Consider the following 23,156-nt stretch of genomic DNA (forward strand, 5'->3'; position numbering starts at 1 on the left):
AGAAGAGAAAGCATAATGAACTTAACTAAGCATAATGAAGCTTAACTATGGCCTTTGTAATAGAAAGGCCATATTAAGCTGACCAGAAACTTGAGGGATAAATCTAAAAGATGTCTGAGGACTACTCTTGGAATTTCTCCTCAGTTTTATCAGTGTCAAACTTATTGGCTAGGGGCCACAAAAACAAAATTCCAGTTGAACTCATGAGGAAAGGACATAAAGGACGGGGAAAAAGATATCAATACTCAGAAGGCTTGTTTCTACATTTCCTTAACATTTCCAAATGAATTGCCTTGGTCATTTACAAACGTAATCTGAGGCCAAGTCAGGAACTTGAGAGAAACAGGCCTGGAGAGGTTGAGGCCTTGACCAGTGGTATATTATTAACCAAAAATGGAACACTGGCATTTCTCTTTCAGTCATACACCACCCACTAAATGACTTCCTAACTGGCTATCTTTCTTGAACATATCATTTACAGTCTTTCTATGAAGCTGTGAGTGTGCTCTCCTACCCTTAGGGAAGGTAAGTTAGAAAAACAAACAAGACACTGCTGTCTGTTAATTCATGGATAATAGAAAAAGCAGTGAACAATCTGAATCCCAGATCCAGAGCTCTGGGTCACTAGGTTGAAGCCTGTAGTACTAGTGGCTGGGGGGTAAGAATGGAAGTCCCCTACACATGAATGAGTTCCCTTCCAAGAGTCTTTAGTAAGTCCAATAAAGTTAGCCTAAGCACCCAACTAACACAATCAGCTATATAGTACTGTACTGTAATAGGTTTATAATACTCTTCACACTAATACATAAAAAAGAAACACAAAAAAATAAAGAAAACACTTTTAATCTTATGGTACAGTACCTTGAAAAGTACAGTAGTAACCAGCTACATCACACTGCTTTAGCTCACTTCAGGATATCTTGGGCTTGAAATAAAGATACTATACTACTGTACTCTATATAGTACTGTAAAGTACACAAAAGCAAAACCACTTGTAAAGGCACACATGTGACAGTGTATGGCAGACATGTGAACTAACTTAGGTAACTGGACATGCGAAGGTACTTCCTATCTTTGAAAGTTTGCAACTTTCAACTTTGAAATTTCCTATGTAGGAGACTTACTGTAAAATTACCCTGGCCATGGGGAAACTTCAAGACTTTCCTACCAACTAAAACTCACCAACTTTTCTCAACAAACGAGCCATGGGAGGGGTGGGCTGAAGTGAACGGACTCGCTCCCAGCACCGGTACAGACGCATCCAATTATTTCCCAAGTTCAGTCCTGGAGGCAGTCACAGCACCTGGAGGAAGTCTGCGCCGGAGCCGGAAGAGCGGGGTATACAGCTAACAGCCGGGCGGGTGGAAAGCGAGAAGAGCCTGGGACAAACGCTCTCCGATAGGGACCCATCAAACCAGGGCTCAGACAGTCTGGCTCGCCATAAAATTACCCAGTTGACAATCTTGGGACAGTTCACAAGAACTCTAAAAAAGTGAACTCTGACCACACGCCTTCAGTTCCGAGCACCCCTGGCAACCACTCGCGATTTAAAACGGAAGAACGGCCTTTGTCCCGCCCACCCTGGGCCACCGGAGGCCCGGCGGGTTAGCTCGTTGGCCCAATCACCTCGGCGGGAACTCCGATCAACCAATAAGAGACAGGTATGGGAGAGAGGGCTGCAGGGGTGGCGAGCGCACGCGCAGCTGGGAGAGTGGCCCTGGTAGTGTGGCGGTGTGGGTGAGTTGGTTGCAGGTGGACTCGTGTTGGCTCTAAGAATCCCGGAGTAGCCACTGCCGCTTTCTCCTGCCCTTACCATGTTTCTCACCCGGTCTGAGTACGACAGGTCTGTATGGCTGGGGGGGGAAGATTGGGTCAGGTAACGGGTGGGCGGACTCGGGGCCCGGTCTGGGCCTGGGTTCTGCCGTGTCATCAGGGCACCCCACGAACCCGAATTCTGGCCCAGCCTGGGGGTCTCCTCCCTTCCCCAGGCGTCCGCTGTGTTCTCCAAGGCTAGATTTGCGCCCATCGGCCTCAGTTGTCCTACCGCTGAGTCACTGCTTGATCCCAAGTCGGTGCGGAAGCGTGAAGCTCTGCTTTGTGCTTCGGAAAGAAGGCTGATGGGGGCCGGAACTCTGACCTTTAACCCGGGGAAGGCCAGGAGTCACCCTCTCTCCCCTTCTTTTTGTGCTGAGTGTGACTGCCTTTTAAAAGATGTAAACGCGCTACCTGGAAGAAAAAGCAGTTAGGGATCACTTAATGGGTTTGATGATTTCAGCTCCCTTTTCTTTCTAGGAGGACAGCCTCGTTTTCCGTTTCTTAGTTGTAGGAATAAAGCTGCTATTCCTTTGATTGAGTTGTAGTAGGGCGTCCTGGGATGTTTAGTTTCTGCAGAGGAGCGAAGGAAATCTCAGCTTTACCAAGATACAGTGTCTGGAGTCAGATTTTGTGGGAACTGGAATTTAGAGTGATTCTCAAGTGTTTTGTCATCATGCTGATTCAAATAGCCTTTTTGACTTTTTAAAAAGTTTAAGGGAAGTTGCTTTAAGTGTGTCGAAAACCAAACCTGTTTTTGAAATCAAAGCTGTGAGATTGTTGTATCTATTTAAAAGAAAAAACTTTCAGAGCTTGGGAATGTTAATATTAAGTTGTATCTACTTATGCTGCAGACATTTTTACTTTCAGTTTCTGTTTTGATCAGTTATGATTCACATAGCTATTAAGTTGCTTAAATATTTGAGGCCAGGAAAAGCAGATGTTTTTTCTTTATTAGATGGGTTTGAGAAGCTGCATTTCTTCTCAAGTATATGTTGATCGTGTTGAAAGTTTTATCACTTAGAACCGCTACTTCTAAAAAAAACTGTTTACTGACTCAGAAGATGTATGTGAGGCTTTAAAACTAACTTTTTTCTGCCGTCCTATAAAATATCTTTGTTGGTCGGTATTTATTTTCTAGAACATTGAAGAGAATCGTCTTTGTGTGATACAATTTTGAGTAAGGGTGTGTATGATGGAAATTGTTGTCCTTATCAGAAAACCTTTATTAAGGTTTTTGTGATCATTTACTTAACAGCTTTATTAACTGCTTTGTGTTACTCATTTTTGTATATTCTTGCATTTGTGCTGAGTCGCTTCACTCGTGTCTGACTCTTTGGGACCTCATGGACTGTAGCCCACCAGGCTCTTCTGTCTAGGGGATTCTCCAGGCAAGAATACTGGAGTGGGTTGCCATTTCCTCCTTCATTGTATCTTCGTAAGAATGCCTAAAATATAGTCTGCTTAGCTAATATACTTAAATGCTTGCTGTGTACAAGGCACTGTTATAGTTGCTGATCATACAGCAGTGAACAAAAATCAAGATCCGTGTTCTCATATGGGAGACTGTCCTTTAAAAACTACTTAACAGGAAAATTCTCTGGTGGTCCAGTGGTTAGAATTCTGGGCTTTCACTGCTGACGGTGCAGGTTGGATCCCTGGTTGCGGAACAGATCCTGTAAGCTATGAGGTATGGCCAAAAAAAAAACCACCACTATTTACAAAAGTAACTACAGTATAAGTTAGAAATGTGTTCGTGTCATTAGAAAAGCTGAAATCAACACGATGGGAGTTTTAATGACAGAGGTTGCATTTGATATTATAAGGGGATTATGGAAAACTTTAGAAGGAGTTGATATTTAAACTGAGTTCAGGAGTAAGAATGTAATAAATATGCATAGTAAGAGTCAATAGTTTTGAGGCAGAGAATATAAGATGAACAGAGGAGGGGCCATGGGAAAGCCACAGTTCATGTTTGGGAAAACTCTAGACTTCTGGCACATATGATACACATATGGGAATAGGGGGAGTTCAGAGAAAAACATTGGTGCTAGGTATTGGGTGGTTTTTAATTTGAAGTTGAAGGGTTTGGGTCTTATTTTGTGCCATTAATTATCATTTTAAGTTACATAGTCATAATTGTATTTTATAGAAATTAATTGACTGGATTAGAGAAAAGAGTCAATACCGGTTAGATGGCTGTTACAGTTAGGTGAAAGGTAATGAGGGCATTGAGCAATGGAAGGGAGAGTTGAGTTACTGTGGGGGAGGAACTGATTTAAATTAATATGACTTGGCATATGGTTAATATGGGCAAGGGCTTCCCAGGTGGCTCAGTGGTAAAGAATCTGCCTGCCCATGCAGGAGCTGGAGGTTCATCCCTTGGTCGGGAAGATCTCCTGGAGGAGGAAATGGCAACCCACTCCAGTCTTGCCTGGAAAATCCCGCAGAGAGGAGGCTGTTGGACTACAGTCTGTGGGGTCGCAGAGTCCAACACGACTGAAGAGACTGAGCACTCATGCACTATATGGGAAAAGGGAAGGATTAAGTCAGATCATTCAGAACTTTCTAGCTTGGGAAACTGGGAGGTGGGAGGTGTTTTAAAGTAAAAAATGAAGTAGGATTGGCAGCAGGTGGAGCTGATTTCGAAACGATGACTGGATTTAAGATATATCAGATTGGAAAGTGTTAAGTGTTTGGTATTAATGGGATATCCATGTGGAAACACTCATAAGACATTCAGATTAACGAGGAAAGAGGTCAAACTGGCAATAGAGATTTGGAAGTACTTTTGCCTGGAAAATCCCATGGACGGAGGAGCCTGGTTGGCTGCAGTCCATGGGGTCGCTAAGAGTCAGACACAACTGAGCGACTTCACTTTCACTTTTCACTTTCATGCATTGGAGAAGGAAATGGCAACCCATTCCAGTGTTCTTGCCTGGAGAATCCCAGGGACGGGGAAGCCTGGTGGGCTGCCGTCAGTGGGGTTGCACAGAGTTGGACACAACTGAAGCGACTTAGCAGCAGCAGCGGCAGTGCTTAGCATAGATGAAATAACCCAGGAAAAGTTTGAAAAGAGGACCAAGAGCAGAGCCCATATTAGAGAAGATATGGGAATACTTCACCAGGATGAAGTTCCTGAATTAGAGCGAAAATACTGTATTCATATTCACAGAATATGGTGGCTCAGACGGCAAAGCGTCTGCCTACGATGTGGGAGATCCCTGGGTCAGGAAGATCCTCTGGAGAAGGAAATGGCAACCCACTCCAGTACTCTTGCCTGGAAAATCCCGTGGACGGAGGAGCCTGGTAGGCTGCAGTCCATGGGGTCACAAAGAGTCGGACACGACTGAGCTACTAAACTTGCACTTTCATAATCTGTGCCATTCAATACCAATTGTATTGTGACAGAGCAGGATGGGGTTTTTTTTTGCATTTGAGAGAGGAAAAGTTAGGCGACACAACTAGAATTTAATTCCAGATCTTCTGCCCTGACTTCCCTCTCAGTGATTTTTAAAAAACTGTTCTTTAGTGTCATAAATTTCCTTTTAAATGACCTTAAGGAAAGCACCTCTGGGGAAAATGAGAGGCTGGAATGGTGAGATTCTCCTTTGAGTCCTGATAGAAGTTTGTCTCTGTAGTCAGATTGCCTAAATTCTCCTTCCAGCTCTGGTTCTTATATGCTGAGTGACTTTGAGCAAATTACTCAACTTCTTTGTATCTCAATGTCCCCTTCTCTAAAATAGTATCTGCTTTAGTTTACTTCATGGGATTGTTTGAGGATTAAGTGTGTTGTCATTTCTAGGATTATAACAGTGCTAGGCATATAGTAGATGTGCAGTAAACATCAACCTTTATTATCTGTTTTATGTTTGGGAGTTATACACACACACATATTTCTTTGGGGGGAAAAAAGTTTTTGATAAAACAAATTTGAAAACACTGCTGTTTATCATGATAGTTACATGTTATAAACTCCAGATTCCATAAACCAAGGAACACAACTATTTGCTTTTATTTGTTCTTCTTGTCCATTTTTTTCCAATTTCCATTTTCTTCTTGTCCAATATTTATTCTTCGTGTCCATGATGTGCTGAAAGCTTGTATAGCTAATTCTATGCTGCCTCTTCTCCAAAGGAATTTCTAACAGACTGGAGCAAGGAGAGGTTGGGAATTGTTTAAGGGAGAAGAGCATTCTGGCATATAATTAGTATAATATACTGAGTGAATTAATCAGGTTAGGTTTTAGGAACCACACAGATCTGTCTGTTGTTCTGATAACAATACTAATTCATACTTATAAACAGAGAAGTGTCCCAGTGGCTGATTTCTACTAAAAAGAAATGTCAAACGCACATAATGGAAAGAGGATAAGAATAAGTGCACATTTTATTAAGAATTACCTGATAGTTTGGGGGCACGAATTTACCAGAGGGATTCCAAATTGATTCAGGCTTGAGGCAGAAAGTCACCTACTCTCATTTGATCAGTTTGAAGATACTCTGAGAGTGGGAAAGAAGTGTTCTGTATATAGGTTCCATTCTCTTGAAAAACTGTTAATGTACCCAAAAAATAGAAGATTGTTGTGGTTGAAAGAGAATAATGACAATATGCACATCTGAGCTAGCTGTCAGGGAACTTGAGTTTAATGTCTCTACGTTTTTGTTTTTATTTTTTCTCTTCTCTGAAAATTTTAATACCTTTTTTTTTTTTTTTTTAATTATAGGGGTGTGAATACTTTTTCTCCTGAAGGAAGATTATTTCAAGTCGAATATGCCATTGAGGCTATCAAGGTATAGTATCAAGTGGGATAGTTTTTGAAATTTCATGTTTAATGCTTTGCTGGCAGAGCATTTGGAGTAAATGTATGTACATAATTTCTTTAGAAAATGTTCTTTATCTCCCTTTAATCACAGTTAACCATAAAAATATTTTAACTGAAGTATAGTTGATTTACAGTGTTGGGCACAATTAACCATTTTTATATAACAGATTCAGTCCCAACTATTTGAAAGCTTTTTAAACAAATAACTGCTTCACAGTTATGTAAGTAGCTTTTTCTTAGTGGGGTTGGAAGGACATGTTTGTGTTTGTAATGTTCTTAACTATAAAGAGCTGCTGCTGCTAAGTCGCTTTAGTCGTGTCTGACTCTGTGCGACCCCATAGACAGCAGCCCACAAGGCTCCCCCGTCCCTGGGATTCTCCAGGCAAGAACGCTGGAGTGGGTTGCCATTTCCTTCTCCAATGCATGAAAGTGAAGAGTGAAAGTGAAGTCGCTCAGTTGTGTCCGACTCTTAGCTGCCCCATAGACTGCAGCCTACCAGGCTCCTCAGTCCATGGGATTTTCCAGGCAAGAGTACTGGAGTGGGGTGAGGGGTATAGAATTCCCGAGTTAGCACCTGTGAGATATTTTGTCATCTTGAACAAATTATTTAACTGATCACCTGTATTCTTGTTGGTAAATTTGTCAATTTGTACTAGATATTTTGGGGACTGAATAAGAGATGTATTCTGTAATCTAACAACAAAATTGAATAGTTCAAACCAGTTTTCAAAAAATTAGTTAGAAAGTAAACTGTATACTGAAATTTAGTTATGTGGGATCTTCTCTTTGTTGGATTGTGGATAGTCTAAATTCTGATTTAAATCTAAATTAGGTCTAGGAGAATTAGGCCCAGGCATCAGTATTTTAAGGACTCCCTCGGTGATTCTAGTGTCTAGCAAGGGTTGAGAATTACTGATCTAGTCCAGCTCTTCACTGTTTGAATCACCTCTACATACCCAAACAGGTTCTGTTTTTGTAGTTCTGGTGACAGGATATTTTCTCACTAGACAGCTCATTCTGTTTGAAAATAGGTCATAATGGTTTAGAAATGTATCCTGTATTGAATCAAGAGTCTAGCTTCATGAAATTGTTTTCAGTTGGCCCTAGTTTTACCCTTGAACCGTACAGGATGTTTAAACCTCTTCCATAAGACAATTGCTCACATATTTGAAGAGAACTGTTGTGTTTCCCTCTAAATTACCTCTTCTAAAAAGTGTATATTGGGAGAAATGGTTGTATGACAGTCTGGAAAAGGGCAAAGCAGATTCTTAGTTGAAGATGTAGAAGTGAAGGTGGAAGCATTGTAATAGATAGTGGGCAGAAAATGATGGGCCAGCTACCTGAGCTGTTTTTCTGTTTCCTCACAATATTGTTTTCCTGAGAGTTAATAATTCTTTTTCAAAAATTTGCCTGATTTAGTATGTAAATATCAATAATTCATCCCCAAGGTCTCCAACTTATGTATATCCTTTCAAAACACCCAGGCACATTAAGTATCCTGTTAAAGACTCTTAAAGAAATCTTTGAGCTCTGACCTGCTCCAACCTGACTGATTCTCTGGGCCTGCGGCATAGCTATACATTTAGGATCTTCTGTTGTCATCTTCCTTTAACTCCCTCTTGCATTGTTTTATTATTTTATCCTTAAAATGATCTGATATAAATCAGGTTGCTTCTGGACTTTCTTTACTTAGCTTAGGATGTGAATTTCTCATGTCTGCTTTATTAAAGAATTAAGAATCCTTTAATTCTTCAAGGATTAAAAAAATTTTTTTTTTCTTTAGATTTTTTTTTTCCCCTTGAACTAGCTAGATTCTTTAGATACATTTTTTTGAACTGCAGATCTTGAATTAGTGGGCATTGGGTCAATTTAGCAAGTAGTAGGAGCATCTCTCTTTTTAAGTGGAATGGAGCAATGGATTTCAGGCCCATAGTGTTGGTGATTTCTTTTCTTTTTTTCATGAAACTTTGTTTCTATTATATTTGTTTCTTTGTGTCTATTTGTACATTTTGGTCGTGTTGTAGAATATATTTCTTAATGTAGATTTGGATCAGAAAATTTGAAAACTGCCTCTTCTCATATCATGCCTGAAGGGTATTTTTGTCTACTCACTTCTGAGAGCAGTGTAGGGGAAGAAGGCTGGGATTTATAACATTAAGCTTGTCAATTTTTACTTAATCCCCTTGTTTTGACAGTAGTACTCCTGCCTTTGAATGTGCGTGGTGTCCTCCAATGTAGACACCCTCATTTTATGCTTTCCAGAGTCGTCTGCGAGAGTGGGAATGGGGAGCATACTGTAGCTTTAAGTGTGGAGTAAGGGATCTGGAAATCTGTTTCTTAAGCACACACTGCACTAATCTTGTAATTTTTAGCTGTTCCACTTCTATTCCCAGAGGTCCTTGTTGCCATCATTCCCTTTTTGAGCACCAGTAGTGGGGTGGTCCTGTGATATAAAGCAGCTTGCTTTTGTACTTTGTTTACTTAGCTGAGGATTTGGGTTTCTTGTGTCTGCTAAGTAAATTATCACTTCCCCACCTTCTTTCTTGAAAATTTTGTTGTTTCTGTGGCTTTGCCTTTCTCTTTGTCCTAGTATATTTATCCTACCCATGCTTAAGCCCTTTAATCTCCTATCCTCAGGCTTGGGGAAGGAGTGGAGCTAATGCACATATTCAGTCTACACCTTTACTCAGAAGTAAGAGCATTCATTTTTTACATAAAATTCTTTGGCAGTTCATTTCCTGAAGTTATGCATATACCGTGGATTAAGAAAATATACAAATGAAAAGCAGGTATATACTTCTAAATAATGTAATGGCAACCCACTCCAGTATTCTTGCCTGGACAACCCCATGGAGCCTGGCATGCTACCATCCACGGGGTCACAAAAAGTTGGACACGACTTACTGACTCAACAACAACAAAAAATAAGGTCATAACTTTGTGCATTTGAAAAATAATACAGATATGTATGAGCTATGATCATCCAGTCTGCATATGTGTTGAAAGCATGTTATGCACAATGATTCATGAAATTCGTTCAAATACTTTACGATAACAGACTCCAGGAATCTGATGCTCACACCAACAGTCATTGCTTTTAGAACTAAGTGAAAAAAATGATTATTTAGAGGAGCAAGCACACATAGTCCTGGGAGACATTATGAATGATGGGGTGGGATTTGGATCGGAAAAGGGAAGAGTATATTCCAGGGGTGACGGCATGGCAGAGGTGCAGATGCGGGGGATGACATGGCATGAGAAAATGGATTTGGCTGCAACGAGGGGATCTGCTTAGAGGATAATGTGTAATAAAGTTGGAAGAGAAAAGTATGATTAGGTTTTGAGAACTCTGGAGGCTTGCTTGGATTTTATGTGTAAGCAGTATAGGGAGACATTGGTTCTTCACAGAAGTATAATGAGAATAGCATATTATTGTATCAGTTAGGCTGTCCATGAACAATGCATTGGGAGAGAGATTAAAGATGGGGAGACTAAGTAGGAGGATGTTGAAGTCATCTTGGCACATAAAACAGCTAACATCTGTTGCTCGTTTATTATGTGAAAGTTGCCATTTTAAGTATTTTATGTATTAGTGTGTTTACCCTTCTTGATGTATAGATATTGTTATTATTATCCCCATTTTGCAGATGTGAGATGAAGGGTGGGTGACTAGGATGGTGTTGTGCAGCTGGAGGGATGAAATCAATCTATATTGTAGACTGCTAGTGACCTTGAGAGAGATTTTTATGTTGTTGGTGGTTTTTCTTTCTTTCCTCTTTTTAAAATTTTTTTAAGTAAAATTTTTTTTCTGGAGGTCACATAGATTTGAGGGATATCACCTTTTGGGATAATTCAAGGTAGCAGAGGTAAAAAGATACCAAGTCCAAAAGAAACATTAGTTGTATTATTTCTTATCCACTATGTTTAGGACTTTAGAACCTGCCCCTCTCCAAAAAATTGGCACTAGAGTTGATTGTTTTCCAGACATTTTGAGGACGTATTGAACTTCCCTTTTACAAGCACAGAATTCTGTAAATCAATGGTCTTGCCGCTGACGGGAATAGTACATTATTTATTAGGGGACTCCTGTTCTCTCCGTGTACTAGATATGGCTGATTGAAGCTTCTATCCTGTGAAGATATACAGAGAGATTTCTGGTGAGTAGGTGAGACTATTCTTTGACTTCTCCGTGATAACATAACCTGTTTTTCTTTAGCTTGGTTCCACAGCCATCGGGATCCAGACATCAGAGGGTGTATGCCTAGCTGTGGAGAAGAGAATTACCTCTCCACTCATGGAGCCCAGCAGCATTGAGAAAATTGTAGAGATTGATGCTCACATAGGTAAGAAGTAGGGGAAGATCGTTCTGTAGGATCTTGCTGAGTTCATCAGTCTTCTTTGATGTTTCAAGGGAGGTTCATTAGGTGAACATCTTATTCCCTTGTTAGCTGTTGCTTTCCAGGCCATTGTGCATAACATCGGTAGCAGGAAGCAGTTGTAGGATTCACCTACTCCCAGAAGTTCCTTTCTCCCTCAAATTTAGACTTCGCAAATGTGATGGTTATTGAAATATGTAAAAGTTGAATCATAGGCCAGTTCCCTATGATGGCTGGGTCTTCGTGGATGTATAACATTAGGAGGCCACCTGGAGCAGAATTATCGTGTGGGAAGCTAGGGGTGTCCACTGAGAAAAGAGAAATTCTTAAAGATCTTCAGAGTGACTAAGGTGCAGAGAGTATAAAGATAATAGACTTTGACCCAAATCACTACTCTTCCTCCGTTTTCAGATTTATCATTTTATTCTATCTCCCCCTGCCTTCCCTTCCTCCCCTTTTGGGTCTCTGATAAATTCCCCTCCTGTAGCTTCTGGCATCATTGTAACATAAGGAGTAGTTCTTATTTATAGCATGGCATTTTAGTTGACTGCCTATATTTGCTTAACCTATCTATTCATCTAATTAATGAAACATTGATAAAATAATTAATTGCGTGAAGACATCAGAACCAAATGCCATGGTGACGAAGGAAGCTTGACACTATCTCTTTCGTAGATACAGAAACTGAGATTTAGTCTTTAAGGATTAGAACATTGTGTCTATCTCAAGCCATCTCATATACCTTTTGGAGGTAGGTCAGGGTCACTTCATTCAACAAACTGACAATCTACTATGCGCCAGACTTGGTGCTAAACACCCGGGACACAGAAAAGAGACATAGACATAGTCCTTTGTGTTCTAGGAGCATGCAGTTTAATCACAGAGATAAACATGTAAATAAGTCAATGTAATTAAGTGATGTAGATATTAAGAAAGACTGTGGCATATGCTTAGTCTTTCTGAGGGGAAATACTTAGTTTTGCCTGGGGCCTGTGGTAGTGAGGCTTTCAGAACATAATTCCATAAAGGTGAGGCTAGAGCCTAGCTGAATTCTAAAGGATGAGGAGCTGTTTACCAAGCGAGTAAGTGTCTGGGTGTAGCAGGGGAGAGCTTTGTGATCAGAGGGTATAGAAAAGAGCAAACCTGTGATGGTGTAAAATATAAAATACCCTGGCACCGGCAACTTGGGATGACTGGGAGGTTTAACGTGGTAAGAAATGAGTCTGGGATCAAAGAGTGTCCTTTTTACCATATGAAAGAGCTTAAACTTGATCCTTTTGCATTGACATCAAAGATTGTATGCATTGAGGTGATATGATCAGATTAGGATTTTAGAAAAACCATTCTGACAGTAGTGTTGAAGGTAGAGTGAATGGGACTGAAACTGAAGGTGGGGAGACCAGGTCAAAAATTTTTTCACAGTCTAAATAAAGAGATGAGGAAGGCTTTAGCCAAGGAAGTGGCCGGACATCAGCGAGGTAAGGATTAATACCAGACAGGCTAATCAGATAGTGATCGATAGAATTTGGGATTTTTGATTGGTTATGAGGGCCAGGGGAAGATGGAGTCAAGTAGGGGAATGAGTTGAATCTGTGGTCTCTCCATGCAGATATATTAAGGGAGTCATTTGGCTTTATAGGTCTGAACTGTGGGAGTGAGACCTAGGCTGGAAATTTGGATTTGAGTCATGACATGTTAAGTAATAGCCATAATCTTGGCTTCCTGGGCCATCTCTACTGTAACTAGTTGGTGTTTGGCCAGGAAATGAGATTTTTTATTTTACTTTAGGGTGTTCCACTGTAGCTTATAGTGAGATAGTTATTGAAAATTTTTTCCCCTTATTTTTCCTATTGGAGTGTTAGTGCTTGCATGGGCTACCAGGAGTGCTAAAGGAATGTTTGAGTATGTAAATACGACAATTCATGTTTGATTAGCTGTCCTTCTCTGTCTTCTCTCTTAATAGCTGGACTTCTGTGTCACTGTGGATGGTTTTTGTTAGTGATATAATTATACTTGTGTTCAGTGCAGATACTTGCTCATTTAATCTTGTGGGTATAGTGCTGTGGGATTGCTGGCTGGCTGCTGTGGTTTCATTCCAAAACTTCAGTTATTTCCTGAGTGGATGAAAGAGTTCTACAAGGATCTGGCTTACTGGGTCACTGTTGCTTTTACATTGCAGGTTGTGCCATGAGTGGGCTAATTGCTGATGCTAAGACTTTAATTGATAAAGCCAGAGTGGAGACACAGGTAAAGTCAGCATCAACTCTCCTTTCTACCATGATGCTTGGGTTCCTTGTTTAGTGATGATACAACTGCCTGGGCTGTACTGCAGCTATCTGTGTTAAAATCTGATGTCGCTCTTGGGAGTGATTTTGAGCAGAACCGCTGGTTGTAACTTTCTGAGGCCTGGAGTCTAGCCATCCAACCATTGCGGCTCTAAGGAAGCCCTGGTAAATAGTGCTGACAGTCTCTTGCTTTTTCTTGATTTGCCTTATATAAAGTAGGCGTTGCACTGCATTCTGTTCCCTAATTGACTTTCTGTGGGAGCACCATAGCAGGAGTAGAGGTAGCTAAAGGAGTTTTGCCCCACCTGCCCTTTGCTGCTAGGCTTGCAAATGACAGCTCTCCTGTGGTGAGTAATGATATGTGCCAGGTGATAAATGCTGCTTAGGAATACTGATTTTTTTTTTTTTTTTTAACTGAGCTCTTGCTGCCTGCAGAGTAGACTGGTCAAAAAAAAAAAAACCTGATTGGTAAAAATTCTTTGTGCTTATTTGCAAGTTTGCTGTCAGTACTTACGTAAGAATAAGTCATTCAGTTTAAAATCCAACAGAATAATAAAATAGAATCTTTGAGGGAAAGTGGCACTCAGCTATTAACTTGCACTTTGTGAAGAGACTAAATTTGGTTCTTTGAGGGGTTAGCTGTTTTTCAAGGGAGCGATCCTCTAGCCATCATTGCCCAGAGTCCTTTTGGTATAACTTTATTTCCAGAGCTATTCCTCTTTCTCTCATGCAGTCCCAAACATTTGAGTTTAGTGTTAAGGAAAACACACCCGAGCTTGAGCCTTCAGTTTTTAACCACAGTTCAAAGGGATGTGTGTAGTGAGATGGTGGGCTACTTTTAATGCCCTTCTTGTGAAAGACAGACCATGCATTGCTCTTCTTTTAGAACCATTGGTTCACCTACAATGAGACCATGACTGTGGAGAGTGTGACTCAGGCTGTGTCGAATCTGGCGCTCCAATTTGGAGAAGAAGATGCAGACCCAGGTGCCATGGTGAGTGTGGTGACTGCGCCAAGCTGTCTTGCTGTCCTGTGGGACTTAGGGTGTCTGTCCTCGGAGCATGTCTTTCCCTGGTCTTCTTGCCCTCTTACTTCACTGCTGTTCACCTTATTATCTTCTGATTTGTGGTTCTAGTCCCGTCCCTTCGGAGTAGCACTGTTATTTGGAGGAGTTGATGAAAAAGGACCCCAGCTGTAAGTACCGTTTTGCCATTTTTCTCCTGATTCCTTTTCAGGAGACTTTTTTATCATTTGGGATGGGATTGGTTGTTTATCAACTGAGAAAGATTATTATAGAGTTGTAAAAATGAAGGCCTTCTAATTCTATAAAGTCAAGTGATTCTGGGCTGCTTACACAAAGACAAATTTGGGGATTTTATGAAGAGCACCCCTATTGGAACCAGTGCTACTTCTGGAAAGAAAGGAGAAGTAACTTTGTTACTATAGTCAAGATATGTTTAGAGCCTTGCTTTCGAATATTGATTTGATCCTTATCCTCAAATGGTATTTGGATAGTCATACATAAGTGTCATATTTATATATACTGTATGTATAGAGTATATTTATATGTACTTCTCTAAATCCCAGAGGAAATTATTATTTGTTTTCTTAAGCACTTTTTAAAAGATCTGATTTCTCCAGCCATGGAACGTCTTTTGGACGTATGCCTTGGTATTTCCTGGCTGCAGGGCCAAGCATTTATATTTTTTTAGAGAGATGTTTGTAATGGAAAATATCACCATTTCTTAAGCATTTTAATCCTCTTCTTTTTGGTGGTGTTGCAGGTTTCACATGGACCCATCTGGAACCTTTGTACAGTGTGATGCTCGAGCAATTGGCTCTGCTTCAGAGGGTGCCCAGAGCTCCTTGCAAGAAGTTTACCACAAGGTAATTAAGCATTCACATGCCTTCATTATTATTTTTAAAATCAGGGTAGAATTTACATACAATAAAATGTACAGACCTAAGAATTTATATCTGTGAATTTTGATGATTGTGTATACCCTGGTAATCACCACTTAAAATATAGAACACTTCCATCATCCTGTCCCAAAATGCTTGCCTCCTCTCCAGTCAGTCTCTCCCTCCCTTTCAGCCACGTTTGCCATTGTAGATTAGTTTTGTCTGGCCTTTTTATAAATACAGCCATACAGTTTGTGTTTTTGTGTCTGCATTTTGTTCAACATACTGTTTTTGAGATATGTTCATGTTCTTGAACATTTCAATAGTTTCTTTTTATTGATGAGTGATACACCATGGTATAGGTATACCACAATTTGCTTATCCTTTATTTTTATAGCTTTACTTAGCATTTTATATTGACTACTCTGGCTCTTCAAGCAAGTGGGCTTTTTACCTTTGTGAGATGGGAAGATTTGGTTTTGGGTGACTCATTGTAGTGGCTGAAGACTGCTATACTTGTCATTCAGGTGGTTCATATAGGGATGTCTGCTTATAACGGCCCTTCATAGCATTGCTTTTACATGTGCAGGAAATTAAGTATAAAATGGGGTAAGAAAAGAGCAGATTTTCTAAACCTTTGGGCTACCTTCTAGATCATTTGGGAATTATTCATAGGATATCACCATTATTTTCTTGTTTTTAAATTAAAAGACAAGGACTGGAGAAGTTTAACTCTTTGTCCTTCAAAGATCACTTACTGTATTAAAGTTGGGGACTTTATTCTGGTTCAAAATAAAGCTTTTTTCCTCTGAATAAATGTACTCTACTTATATACCACTTACTTGAGTTCTACAGATAATGCACTGTACTTACTAAGATGTTTAATTTATTAATATTTGCTGAATCATTTTTTCAGAAAGATGGGGGTTATAAGGGGGATCTGTGTAGGAAAGGAGTTATTGTACGATTAACGGCCACTCTTCTTACCCTCTTTGTTTCAAGTCTATGACACTGAAAGAAGCCATCAAGTCTTCACTCATAATCCTCAAACAAGTAATGGAGGAGAAGCTGAATGCAACTAACATAGAGGTACTTTTCTGTTTTATTGATTTTTATTCAGATATCATAGCTCTCATTGCTAAAGATTAAATAGGTCAAGACAGTCACATTTTTATATGCTCAGTTCTTAAGAAATTATTGGTTTCCTTTGAGTAAGCGATTCTAGTAAAGTAGTAATGGCAGAAGCCAAAGTGTGATGAGTTAAAGAAGAAAAGGGAGTGATGGAGTGGACAAAACAAGAATATGCTGCCTTCTCAAGAAGACATTAATGTCAGTAGCAGCAGGCAGCATTAAAGAAAAGGATTTTTGTCTTTTTAAGGATACGGAAAGACAAAAAATACTTTTATAGTCTGAAAAGAAGCAAGAGAATAGAAAAAATGTTAAAAGAATTTAAAGCAGAAGTTAGTGATGGGAAATTTCTCGAGAGAGAAGACATGGTACAAATGAAGGAGTTCATTTTGGAAAGTAGAATTGATTCAGCATTATATAGAATACCCATTACATGCCAGGTATCAGTAGATGCCAGGGATACAGACACAAAGTCCAGTTCCAATTTAAGTGTTACTAGTATACTGTGTGGTATAGAGGACATACAGATAATTACAGCTTGGGTTGATACTTCGGTAATAGCAATAAGAATGGATTGACACGGGAACATATAACTTACACTGGGACATTAGGAAAGGCTACTGGAAGAAGTGATGTTTGGAAAAGGGAGAAGAGAATGGTATTCTGGAAGAGGAGATAGCACATGTAAACCATCATCGGGCATCAAAGGGAACCTTGAGGATTTTGTCTTATCGTTGGAATGTGAGATGTAAGATGGGGAGATGATAAGAGATGACACTGGAGAGACATGGACTAGATTCGGAATGCCCTAATTTAACATTCCAAGAAGTAGACAGGAAGAAAGGAAGTAACGATAAGATAAGGTAAGTTCAGAAATGAATTGGGAGAGAGGGATTATATTTCCCTGGTGACTGTTAGATCACCTTCTGAGGGTGGGTCAATGCAACAGTGAAATTAAGAAGAATGGGAAATATTTGGAAAAGTGTTTTCAATAGGGAAGAGAGAAGACAGGGATGAGTAAAAGGATTGCTGAATCACATTAAAATACTGGCTAAGGCTGGAATCACAAATTGTAAAAAGTCAGGGTAGTGGTTACCCTTGGAGGCATGGTGTGTATGTATGTTTTAATTCAGAAAAACTTTTAAAGATCAACTGAGGCTGGAATCACAAATAAGCAATTAAACTAGTCAGCACTTAACCAGGATACTTCTCAGCTGTACTCTTTATGGACTGAGAAAATGTATATTTGAATTAAACCTCTGAAGGAGGATTGACGGGTTGTGGGCAGAAGAATGGAGAGTATTGTTATCAGTCTGTCCCCAGTAGAGCCAGCTTCTATGGCTGCAGGGAAAGGGGCAAAATTGGATGCCAGGACAGGGGCTGGCCTAAAGGTGGGGCGATCTGAGAAGAGTTGGGATGTGGGGGTTGGGGGGCATTTGGCTTGCTTGGATTCTTTACCACTGAGCCACCTGGGAAGCCCCTTATTTTCTCTAGAGAAATGTCTGTTCAAGTCCTTTGCCCATTTTTAATGTGGGTTATTTGGCTTTTTATTGTTGAGTTATAGGCTCAGTGGGATATTCTTGATTCTGAAATGCATAATGCAGTTAATAATAATTTATAAAAGTTCCTCCCAGCTTAAATTTGGATTGACATTCCCTTGAAAACATTATCTTGGTTATTCCTTTGTCTTTCTCTTCCCATCACCAATTTTCAACCAAACCTATTAGAACAGGTGTTTGTCCTCAGTTTCTCAATTACGTTTATAACTTGTTGTTGAGTCATTAAGCCACGTCTAACTCTTTGTGACCTGCAGCACGCCAGGCTTCCCTGTCCATTACTACCTCCAGAGTTTGCTCAAACTCATGTTCATTGAGACGGTGATGCTATCCAACCATCTCATCCTCTGTTACTCCCTTCTCCTCCTGCCCTCAATCTTTCCCAGCATCAGGGTCTTTTCCAATGAATCTTTCTCTAGAAAAATAAAAAAATTAAACTTACCTTTGTCAGCCTCTGTCTCTACCTAGTATCCTTTTTGAAAGATCAACTTTGTTGAGGTATAATGTACATGCTATAATGGGGACTTATTTTAAGTTTACAGTTCAATGAATTTTGACAAGTGAATTACCCTTGTGACTACCACCACAATCAAAATACAGAACATTTCTGTCATCCCCAAAAGTTCCCTTAATGCCCCTTTTTAGTTACTGACCTGCTTTTTGTCACTATCGGTTTGCTGTGCATCTTCTAGAATTTCTTATAAGTGGATCTACAGTGTGTATTCTTTTTGTGTCTCACTGCTTTCACTTAGCTTCATAATTTTGAGATTCAAGAGCCTGTTACATTTTATTGCTATTGTCTTTTTTAACCTTTAATTGCTAGACGATGAATCTGTATTCATCGTCCTCACTGCCTCACCTCTCAATTATTCCTCAATCACTGCCATTGGTTTCTGTTATTTTCGAGACTGTCCCTTGCTAACATACTCCTCTTATCAGATTTCATGGTCATTTTTAAGACTTACTATATGAATTTTTCTGAAGCAGACACCGCAAATTTTCGACACTTCTAAAACTTGTCGTTTTTCCTGAAAACCATTTCCTCCTCTCACGTTTCTAATCCTGAAAAATGACAAGGTGACACCTGTAGTGTGCCTGTCATTCACAGCAGAAACCTTGAAGACATTGACCTCCCTTTGTCTTCACTGATTTGTGCCTTTGCCTCCTTAAATAACTCTCACATCAGTGCCTCTTCTTCATCCCTTCTCCCAGGGCCTTCTCTTAAGTCTCTCGTTTTTCTGCTGCCTTGTATATTCTCAGAGATTTCCTAACTGGTCTTCCTGCTTCTAGCCTTGCCCTCCTCATTTTCATTCCATTTCCCCTGCTACTTCATTGTGCTACTGAAGTGGATTTTCTGAATTGCGTAGCTAATCTCGATTGTTCTCCACTTTAAAAAAGTCTTTTCTAGGGGGATTCCCAGGTGGCTTAGTGGTAAAGAATCCATCTGCCAATATGGGAGATGCAGAAGACACTGGTTCGATCCCTCACTTGGGAAGATACCCTGGAGGAGAAAATGGCAACTCAATCCAATATTCTTGCCTGAAAAATCTCATGGAGCCTGAGGGCTACAGTCCATAGGGTCACAAAAGAGTTGGACATGACTGAGTACAACACACACATATGGGCAGCCAGCTGCTAAAAAAGTCTTTTTGTGACTCTTACTGTCTGCAAGATAAATTCCAAACTTCTTTTCCTGTCACAATAATTCACTACCTCTTAAAGCATACGTTTAACCTGTTAGGTTAATTTTACCTGAAATTATCATTACATCAATTAAAAATTGCTAATCTTACATGCAAGAGATACAAGAGGCACAGGTTCAATCCTTAGGTCAGGAAGATCCCCTGGAAAAGGGAATGGCAACCCTCTCCAGTATGCTTGCCTGGAAGTTTCCATGGATAGAGGAGCCTGGCAGGCTGGAGTCCATGGGGTCACAAAGAATGGGATGCAACTGAGCATACGTCGGAAGGTTAAACAGCAAGTGTGCTGGTACCAGGGCTTCCTCGGTGGTAAAGAATCTGCATGCCAGTGCAGGAGATGCAGTTCAGTCCCTGGGTCAGGAAGATCCTCTGGAGGAGGAAATGGATACCCACTCTGTTATTCATGCTGCGACAATCCCATGGACAGAGGAGCCTGGTGGGCTACAGCCCATGGGATTGCAAAGAGTCAGACATGACTGAGTACCCATGCACAAGCAAAGAAAAAAAAAACAAACAATTTTACATGCAATTATCTTTAAATCCTCACAGTAGCCCTATGGGATAGATGTTCCTATTTCCATTTTACAGAGGAAGAAACTGAGTCTTTCAGAAGGTAGGACCTTGCCCAGAGTAATAGCATTGGTAAATGGAGGGATCAGGGTTTGAACTGCCTCACCTCTCATTTATTCCTCAATCACTGCCATTGGTTTCTGTTATTTTCGAGACTGTCCCTTGCTAACATACTCCTCTTATCAGATTTCATGGTCATTTTTAAGACTTACTATATGACTTTTTCTGAAGCAGACACCTCAAATTTTGAACACTTCTAAAACTTGTCGTTTTGGGGCCTTATTTGGGGTTGTGTACTTTTAACCACTTTAATATACTGTGTCTCTGAGCTCTCACTCCTAGTACTCTCCATTTTGTCTCATCTCATATGCAACCTCTGCTCTAGCCATTCAGAATTATTTTCAATAATTCTGTTTTTTTTTGCAAATACATCATCTTGTTTCATGCTTTTATGTATTTGCATATTCAACCCGCCCTCTGCTACTTAAGATTGCTGTCCTTGAAGCCTTCCTGGACTCTCTAGATTACTCCTTTGTCCCTTTCTCTGTGTGCCAGGCTCTGTTACAACCCTTATCTGACATTAAAAGCATTTGGCCTCTATAACCCTTAGTGACAGACTTTATCTTTGGATCTATAGTGCCTTGTACAACCATAACTTGTACACAGGTGCTTAGCAGTTAATTATTGATCACATCAGGAAAAGAAAATAACTCTTTATCTACCTCACAGAGGTTTTTTGAAAGTGAGATGAATAGAAAAGTAGCTTTCATATTCATTATGTAAATAAATGTATCATTATGTAAATGCAATGGATTATTTTTACTCATCTAGTGATGAGTACCTTTCTGAAAGCAGTATTTGGTTTAAGTCCTATTAGTATTGATTTGCAGCCTGGTTTTACGGGACTATTCTAATTCAGGATTACCCAGTTTCTGGTTTTTAGCCCTTGTAATGGTTTAGGAGGACTAGCTTGTGAGCCATCGGTGACTTGACAAAAACTCTAGCCCCTCACTCTTCCTCTGGTTTATTGACTTTGTATCTCTCTGTCCTCATGTCCTTAAGGGAAGTGTTTATATATTTTAATTTCCTTGAAATAGAACTTATGGTCTATATGGACATCAATAAATTATTTGACATATATTTTACAAATGTGTTTGGGACTCTTCTGACATTTCAGGTACTTGGATAGATCTTTTAAGAGAATCTAGTGGAGACTGCAGGGTTTTTTTAGTTTGTCCCTAGACTAGATCTTCAGGTGTTTTGAGATGTGCAGTCATAGTCTTTTTCTAAATTTTACCTGTAGTTGAGGCAGACTTTCATGTTCATATCATGGAACTGGATGGGCAGTTTTCAAATTATACTAAATACTAGTAGTGAATATTACTCAAAAAATGCCCTACTATGTTTAATTTTAAAGTTAAAAAATAAAATATAAGGAAATGACATCTCAAACAAACGCAAAAGCTGAAGGCAAAAATGAAGTTGCCCGTATTCCTCGGTGTTGCCCTAAAACATGGGACTGTGTTGTCAGTAGAGATGATGGGAAACCTGGGGATTTGGTTAAATTTGAAACTAACCATCTTCTGCCCCTAGTCTTATATTGCTTAAATATGTTGTAACCTTGACTGCTGGATTTTACAAATACCTTGAGTCACAGCTGATTTCCTATTGTCAGTGTTAATGGGATCTTTTCATGGCCAGTCCTTTTAAAAAACAAAACAAACCTTTTTCTTACTAAGTTAGCATATAGACAATTTTATAGAAAATAGTACCCAACAATAATAGTTAGGTGGTGCTTATTATAATGTTTTAAGCACTGTTCTAAGCATTTTACATGGATTGACACATAGTCGGACACGACTTGGCAACTGAACAACAGCAGCAATCGTATGAGTTAGGTGCTATTCTTATTATTATCTCCATTATCCCAATATAAATTGAGGCACAGCGTGTCCAAGTATCCCAGGGTCACACACAAGCTCAACTTGCAAGTGTGTGAATATGCTTGTCTATTTCAGAATTTAACCTGTCTAAAGAAATCTTCAACAGAAAAACGTTCTGACCCCAATTTACTGCTGCTTTTGTGATCCTTGTTGAAGTAATCTCAAGAAGTGACAATGATACCAGGCATTTGGTTAACTATTATGTGGTTGGTTAACCTCAAAATAGAAAATTTGGTCAATAAGAGTTTTTATTTTAGAGTCAGAGAGCTATTTTAGGGACCTGCTGCTGGAAAGGCTATCCCTGGGACAGCAGATCCCTTAGTTCCTAATGGACAGCTGCATCACCAACAACTCCTGACCATGCGAGGACTAAAGCAGGTAATCGAGCCCAGTTTATTAACCCTTCTCTGTTTTCTTTCCAGCTAGCCACAGTGCAGCCTGGCCAGAATTTCCACATGTTCACAAAGGAAGAACTTGAAGAGGTTATCAAGGACATTTAAGGAAGTGTGATCCATAGAATTTCTTGGGGACAATTTCAGTTCTTCTAGTTGCCCTTAACTTTTATTTCCAGCTCCAGTTCCTTGGGAAATCTCCAGTGTATGTGCATTTTTTTATGATGTCTGTACATAAAGGCAGTTCTGAAATAAAGAAACATTTAAAATATTTAATAGACTATTCTTTTTTAATGCAGTCTTGTGTATAAAATGCTTATATTAGGGGCAAAGAGGATGGTGGTATTAACAGCCCTATCCTACCAGAATATTCTAAAATTGTTTTAGTGGCTCTCTACAACAGAATCAACTTATTATCAATTCCTTGGTGTTGACAGATGAACTTCCAGCTGGTCCAACTCCTTCTCATGTGTAATAGATATTAATACTACTGTGAACCCATTTCAGTTCTGTAATTTTTCTTGAGTAAATGGGTATTTTTGCTGCTTTCCTTATATGAAGAAGATGCTACTAACTGACCATCAAAAAGAACATGTTTTGAGCTCCTCCCCCAAACACTGATGGCTTGGAATAAGCCAGCTACAATGTTGTACTAGTTCTTGTGCCT

General features: G+C 39.7%; 1 protein-coding gene across 1 annotated transcript; it reads left to right on the forward strand.

The window, feature by feature from the left end:
* Positions 1 to 1,685: 1,685 nt before the first annotated feature.
* PSMA5 (proteasome 20S subunit alpha 5) lies at positions 1,686 to 22,760 on the forward strand. The gene is made up of 9 exons (XM_019956922.2): positions 1,686 to 1,843; positions 6,539 to 6,605; positions 10,854 to 10,980; positions 13,193 to 13,260; positions 14,185 to 14,292; positions 14,434 to 14,492; positions 15,083 to 15,185; positions 16,203 to 16,289; positions 22,520 to 22,760. Exons 1-9 carry the CDS (start codon positions 1,815 to 1,817, stop codon positions 22,595 to 22,597), a joined length of 726 nt encoding a protein of 241 aa, XP_019812481.1. The 5' UTR covers positions 1,686 to 1,814; the 3' UTR covers positions 22,598 to 22,760.
* The last annotated feature ends 396 nt before the right edge of the window (positions 22,761 to 23,156 follow it).

This window comes from Bos indicus, chromosome 3, assembly GCF_029378745.1.
Source record: "Bos indicus isolate NIAB-ARS_2022 breed Sahiwal x Tharparkar chromosome 3, NIAB-ARS_B.indTharparkar_mat_pri_1.0, whole genome shotgun sequence".
NCBI classification, from domain to species: domain Eukaryota; kingdom Metazoa; phylum Chordata; class Mammalia; order Artiodactyla; family Bovidae; genus Bos; species Bos indicus.